Source organism: Olea europaea, chromosome 1 (genome assembly GCF_002742605.1).
Source record: "Olea europaea var. sylvestris chromosome 1, O_europaea_v1, whole genome shotgun sequence".
In the NCBI taxonomy this organism is placed as follows: domain Eukaryota; kingdom Viridiplantae; phylum Streptophyta; class Magnoliopsida; order Lamiales; family Oleaceae; genus Olea; species Olea europaea.
The window spans coordinates 15,962,504-15,969,471 of NC_036237.1; the positions used below are offsets into that span (position 1 = coordinate 15,962,504).

At 33.3% G+C, this 6,968-nt stretch overlaps 1 protein-coding gene across 2 annotated transcripts; it reads right to left on the reverse strand.

The window, feature by feature from the left end:
* Positions 1-262: 262 nt before the first annotated feature.
* LOC111395559 (anthranilate synthase alpha subunit 1, chloroplastic-like) lies at positions 263-5,202 on the reverse strand. Of its 2 annotated transcripts, XM_023021600.1 has the most exons (11): positions 4,935-5,202; positions 4,144-4,328; positions 3,843-4,032; positions 3,120-3,271; positions 2,627-2,742; positions 2,285-2,531; positions 2,159-2,215; positions 1,842-1,994; positions 1,065-1,145; positions 908-994; positions 263-811 (listed from the first exon to the last, which is right to left on the reverse strand). In XM_023021600.1, exons 1-11 carry the CDS (start codon positions 5,083-5,085, stop codon positions 437-439), a joined length of 1,794 nt encoding a protein of 597 aa, XP_022877368.1. In that variant the 5' UTR covers positions 5,086-5,202; the 3' UTR covers positions 263-436. The 2 variants fall into 2 exon arrangements, with proteins under 2 accessions (XP_022877368.1, XP_022877359.1); XM_023021591.1 differs by having other exon boundaries at positions 2,159-2,531.
* Positions 5,203-6,968: the final 1,766 nt, after the last annotated feature.

Genomic DNA, 6,968 nt, shown 5'->3' on the forward strand with positions numbered 1-6,968 from the left:
GAATGAGCATTTCTGATTCCCGATGATGAATGAGGTCCTAAAGTCATGAAAAAGCACGCCCTTAGCTTTATAAGTTACTTATACTGGTAAAAGTCCATTTCTTTTTCACCGTTCCTCTTTCTCGCATGAAGAAGTTATTTATCCACATTTAACGAGGATTACTAGACGGTGTGGTGCTTGTCAGTATAATATGGCCCTGCCGGAGATTTTTGTCACAATGTCGATTTGCTTATTATTGCAGTCTAGAAAAATCAACGCTCTGTAGAAGAAGAACACTTCACGAGTAGTAGATGAATAGTTCTCCAGACATACATTTAATCTATCTATCATTAGTCTATTCATATTATTATTGATCAAACAAGAAACAACCATCTAAACCATGTCACGACTTTTTGAGAAGTCAAAAGGAGCTATTGAGATTAAAAAAAATGACGATTCATTGTGATACAGACGGTTGGACTGGCAATGCATTGTTAATCTTTGCTGGCTGTTCGTTTACGAACGCTGATTCAGCCAGCTCAATTGTGCGGACAAGCCCAGCAGCTTTTCTTTGACACTCAATCTGCTCCTCATGGGGATCGCTATCAGCCACAATTCCGGCTCCAGCTTGAATGTGAGCAACCCATTCTTGCCGCTTGTTGGTATGTTTGTACGAATATATTGTGTCATAACGGGCTCCAGTAGAGAATATCATTGTCCCGAGTGCCAGTGCAATTTCCATATCTCCTGTAAACGAAATTCGTCCAAACCCTCCACTATAAGGTCCTCGTCTTGTTACTTCAAATCGATCAATCAGCTCCATGGCCTTCACCTGTATGAGAGATGGAAGCAATAGCTGTAGACCTTACATCTGAATTGCATTTCGTCGAATCAATTGGAAACAATGAAAGAAGAGTAATAAACAAACCTTTGGCGCTCCACTAACTGTTCCAACTGGTAATGTAGCTTGCAGTGCATCCCAGCAAGTTAAATGATCGAGCAACTCCCCTGTGATCTGTGAGTAAAAGTCATAGTTAATTACGAAAACAGCTTAAATTTAAAGGTGAACTGATTTGTATACTCACTGTAGAGCTGATATGCATCGCGTGGGAATATCGCTCAACAGTCATAAGCTTCTCGACTTTAACAGAACCAGATTTGGAGACCTGCATTAAGAATCCACAAAAAGTATATCTGAATAATTTTTTTTATATGAAAAGAAAGTAACTATGGACAAAGATAGAGAGGCAGTCACTTGCATGTAAATTTACCTTGTACATATATCAGACCAACATGGGTTGCCCCTTGTTGGAAACATCATTAGTACCAATTATTTGCTTATCATATTTTTACACATCAGTACAAAAATATTACATGCATGTGATGTCTTCAATCTGTACTCAAGCCTACGGGGCTGCAGCCTGTTACTGACATGAAAACATAATCCAGCCACCCGAAAGAAGACTAGTAGGATCCTAGACGATATGGAACAGACCTTTGTCTTCAATCTCTTCTGTATTTAGATGAATTGTTGATAAAGAAATGCAGTATGTTTGTCAAAATCTATGCCACTGGTCGCAGAGATTTTTAAAAGTACAATTATAACTATAATCACTAACAAAGAAATGATTCTAATAACTTCATAGAAAATGAATTTGAAGAGGTGCTGACAGTACAATCCCACCTAAAATTTCAAAGATACTATGGACATAGCAATAAAAGGAAATTAGGAAGAAACTATTGACGGGAAATTATAGCAGGGAACATAACATGAATAGGTGACATGCTGTCAAAATTTAGCACATAATATATATATTTTTTTCTCTCGCAATACTTTCGTGTTAAAACAGACAAGGAGAAACCTTTCTGACGTCATTTCGGCCCAAATCAACTAGCATAACGTGTTTTGCACATTGCCTTTCATCCTTTAGCATCATACATTCTAACATCTCATCCTCAAGAGGCGTCTTCCCTCTTTTAATGGTTCCAGCCAAGGGTCGATTAACAATCTTTTTCTGTCAAGAAGAATGCCAAAGAAAATTTATGTTGGTATTTAACCCTATAAGCACTACGGAAATTACAGAAGACCTTGAAGATATCAAAGCACTGAAGATATGTGGATTCTAAAAGTAGCCTCACACGACCAGTTAAATTAGGAGAAATGGGACCATTATTTTACCTTGTTGATACAAGTAAGAAGTTCTGGGCTTGAAGCAACCAAAATACACCCTCTAGCCTGACATGAAGTAAGAAGCTGTGTTAATTGATTAAGCGAAGGATAGCGATAGTCAAAGAGGGGAAAAACCTGCAAATAACTCATGTATGGACTAGGATTCACAGCTCTTAAAGTTCTGTAGATTTCAAATGGGTCAGCAAATGTACTTCTTTCAAAGCGTTGACTTAAGATAATCTGCAAGATATCCCCCGCTAAAATATGCTCTTTTGATTGTACAACGGCATTCTTATATTCCTCACTTGTCATGTTACTTTTGGTTAAATTGAGTCCAAACTTGTGATTATGCAGGTCTGTGAAACCTGGAGATAGCCTTGGACTAATACATGATGATAAAAATTACAGATTAGCAAGGGTAAATTAAGTCAGACAATTATTTTTAAAGATAAGATATCACATAGACTTTTTACTCACGGATCAATGTCTTTTACTCTAGACACCAATTGTTCCAAGCGTGTGATTCCGTGGTTGTAAGCCTCCTCAGCAGACAAGAATCTATCCAAGCGGACCCAATGAATTACAAATACTTTCTGCACCAACAAGGGGAATTCACAAATAATCTCAGTTATATATACAAATATAAATATAAGAATGAGATATACAGATAGACAAAACTACGTAGTGTGACACAGAGAAATCTGACTAAATCGAAATGGAGTTCATGAGACTTGTTTTTAATAAGTTCTAGGAAGAAATTGTGAGTATCATGTATAAAATTACTATATATAGAGTATGCGTAATTAAGTCTATATCAAACATTTCGAATTCGACAACCCCTTTGTCATAATTGATTTTGCTTCTGCAGGGGTTAGAAGTTCTATTTTTGTCTGAAAAATAAATAAATAAATAAATAAAGGAAAAAAAAAAGTGAGATAAGATCCATACATTCAGATTTATAGTCCCTTACCTTCTCTACATGATCAAACACGATAACATCGTCATAGAGTCCAAGATGAATGTCAGCAAGGTTTCTATCATCTCTTGGTGCATTCGTGAATGAAAGCTTTTTCTTCTCTAGATAACGAACCGTATCATATGAGAAATAACCAACCCATCCACCTGCTCAAGAGCACAAGGAAATTAGAAGGATATCTTTGGTCTTATTCTACATGTATCTTTGTGCAAAGATATACATGCAAACTCAACTACGATGAATATTGCAATAATCCCGTTCCTAATGTTCTATAAGAACTTCAAGCATTCATGTTGAATACCTCAAGTATCAGATGTAATTCATAGAACCTCTAGATCTAGTACATGTAGACACAACGAATATTATCTTTTAACCTATTTTCATTAATAAACCGTAAAATGGCCTAATTGGCTATCCTTGTCCTGGATTCCTTCGAAATTTAAGACTAAAGCTGCATCAAGTGCCTGTTTTAGAATGTGCATTTTGAAGAGTTGAAGTACAATATAAAGTATGAAATTAATGTTACATGTATAGCATAGAAGTACTGAATTAGTGTTGTGAAGTTCATGCGTTTTCCATATGGAAGTCATTGACCTACCAAGAAAATCAGTTAAGACAAGTAAAATCTCATTTAACATTAAACATTTCAGACATTCAATAAACAAGATAACAGACATTCAATAAACGAGATAACGTATTATTACATCTAAGTCTTACCACAAAATGAATCAGGAAGTTCTTCAATCAATTGTGGTCTCCAATCCTCTGAAATATTTCTTGGAACCATCATTGGGTCCTCTACGAACTTCTCAATTTTTGTCCCTTCTTCATGGTCCAACACTGTGACCTTGTTCTCTTTTGCCACTATTTCCATTGTCGGTTGTGCTCCTACCATGCTATATCGGCCCTAAACAAACCATGACATAAGAATTTAAAGGAATCCCAAACACACATGAATGCGCCAATCCATTAATTTCCAAACGAACTAAGAATTTTGAGCAAGAATTCATTTTCTTACAACAGTGGAAGTGCGGTAACCAGGCTTGACAGATTCAAAGAGGAAGCTCGGAGCCTCTCTATCTTCTTCCTTAACCAGACACCGATAAGCAAGCACGGGTGTCAACTGATCCGAGAAAATGATTTCGCACAAAGGAATTAAGTTCCCATTTTTTGATGCTTTAATGAATCTCGTCTCATCCAAAACTAATATTTAGAAACAAAGAAGAGGGACAACATCATAATCCAAACGCTCGCTACCATCTAACAACATATGAAAATGTCCAGCATGAAAAAAATAAAAACAAATGCTAATGCTGAAATTTGATCATCATCAAACTCTTGTTTACCCATCTAATAATTAATAGAAAAAGAAAAATAAATTTTAAAATACAATTATTTTTTAACAACATTAACCCCCGTTTGATCTCTGCTCCATTAAATGTGTTTTTGGGGGGAAAAAATTGTATTTTGGAATAGTTATATTTTGAAGAATGCATGGTTAAAAAAAAAAGAGGGAAGAAAACACACGCTAAAATAATTTCATCATTGAAACTCTTTTTAACTCTCAATTAATCTGGAAAATAAAAATCAGAAAATTTCGACTTGGAACTATAATTAATTTTAATTTTCCTGCTCTTCATAGTCTAACCGACTCAAGGAAAAGTTAATTCTGCAAATTGACTTTAGAATATAGAAATGCATGTCAATGCAACAGGAAAATTGCAAAAACATTTAAATGTATGCGAATATACAGACACGCCCATACACACATACACCTATGGTCACACACTGAAATACAGAGAGAGAAACCTAAAGATGGAGACTGAACGGAGCAGCACTGGAATTTACGAAACCCTAATGAAACGAACGAGCTTGAGCTTCTTCTACTCGAAATGCCAGTCACCAGTGACAGCCAGCGGTCCACTGGTGATAGCCGGTTTGAAAAATTTGGAGCTTGCATCTTCCAAGCTTCACGTTCAAGAACCACTGTTTGAGTTTGAGTTTGAGTTTGAGTTTGAGTTTGGGAGAGACAGGCAGACAGACAGATCGTGAATTGAGACCACTGTTGTAAAATTCGACCCAAATATCGATCCGAAAAAGATAAAGACTCAAGAGTGTCGAACCAGGATCGAACGGAAGGTAAAAATAATTAAATGAAAATGAATATCATAAATAAATTATTTTAGATCGAAATATTGAGTTATTTAAGGGTTTCTACATTATTAAGTTGTTAATACTAGACAACTCATTCTTTCGTAATAAATTAAGAAGACATTCTCAGAAACTCTATTCCATTTTCTTAATCAACATTCAAACGTAATTTCGTAATAAAATTGTTTACGACGTACAGCTAAACGCTGTATAAAAAAATACCTTAAAAAAATTTTATTCACTTTTTACAACGTACAAAACCCACTATAAATAGAACACCATTCATTTTTTATGGCATGCTATGTTGCACGTTGTAACTAAATAATTTTTACGGCATGCAATAAGGGATGCTGTTATTTACAATTAAATTTTTACCACTTTCCTTTTAAGCATGCGTAAAAAGTGACATCTTGCTGCGGCATAAACATGGATGCCGTAACAAATGTTGAATTTATGACTTTTTAATCGCACATCGTAAGAAGTATGTCGGCTTTTTACGACATGCATTAGGAAACACCATAAATATCCATTGAACGGTTTTAAAAATATTGTTCGTTTATTTGATTACCAGCAAAGCTTTAATAATCAAAAAATAAAATAATAAACATTAATCCATATAATCAGGTTTTTTATATTTTAAATAAATACAAAATGAGTATGGTTCAATACAATATGTCAAAATATAAAGTTCATCTAAACAATTCTAACATCTTTGACTACTACAAAAAATATAATAATAATAATAATAATAATAATAATAATAATAATAATAATAATAATTGATCCATATCGAAGTTTACTTCTTTGACCAACAATTTAGCTGTCCTGCAAATATATTAACTACATATGTGCATATCACAAAAATAATAAAGGTATAATTAATAAACTTAGATTGAATACGAAAACCAAAAGTCTATCAAGATTTATATAATCTTTTATTTAAACAAACATTGCATGTTAACTTTAGTATATTGTTAAAAATAAAATATAAAGAGAATTTGATTCACATACGAGCCTCAATAGAATTGCATCCATAAACACCATATCTTCCAAAAAATGATTAAGGGATAAGACATTAAAACATCTCTAAAAGAAAAATAAACGATTTCATTACAAAGTATATAACAATGACCCACCATTCATGACGCTAACTACTTTTAGACTTTGTTTTGTGGGGGATTAAAATTAGATCTTTTAGTATATTTTTTATAAAACTTAATGAAATATATGATTGAAAGTTGTAGACTTATGAAATATATGATTAAAATTAATTGTTAACTTTGATTTATATTAAAATTTAAATTTTAATCCCTACTATACAGGGATTTAATATTCTCTGTTTTACAAAGGTGAAATATTTATGAATTTTCGGTCAAGAAATCTTTGTTTTTAAATATTTTGTTGGAATTAGAATTGACGTTTTTGAGATTAATTTAGGTTAGAACTTATATTCATATGGTTATTTTTGGTAATTCTGCAATATTTCAAAAGTTCAATATTAGACTGCTGTAAGATTTGACATTCCAATTGTCACTATTAATTATTTCGAAATTTTAAACTTATGAGAAAAACAAATCATTTTGCACATAAAGAGAGCATGGGAAATATAAATATGAAATCTACTATAGCTTTTAAAACAAGTTATGCATAATATATGCTCCAATGTATCATATATAAACTTTTTTTAAAAAA

What these genes read in the sequence shown, in the direction of transcription:
- LOC111395559 (XM_023021591.1), bottom strand. Translation starts at nt 5,085, where the DNA reads ATGCAAGCTCCAAATTTTTCAAACCGGCTATCACCAGTGGACCGCTGG. An exon ending in AGAGTAAAAGACATTGATCC is followed by an intron (nt 2,532 to 2,626) that starts GTGAGTAAAAAG and finishes ATCATGTATTAG; the next exon opens with TCCAAGGCTATCTCCAGGTT. An exon ending in GCCGAAATGACGTCAGAAAG is followed by an intron (nt 1,146 to 1,841) that starts GTTTCTCCTTGT and finishes TTCTTAATGCAG; the next exon opens with GTCTCCAAATCTGGTTCTGT.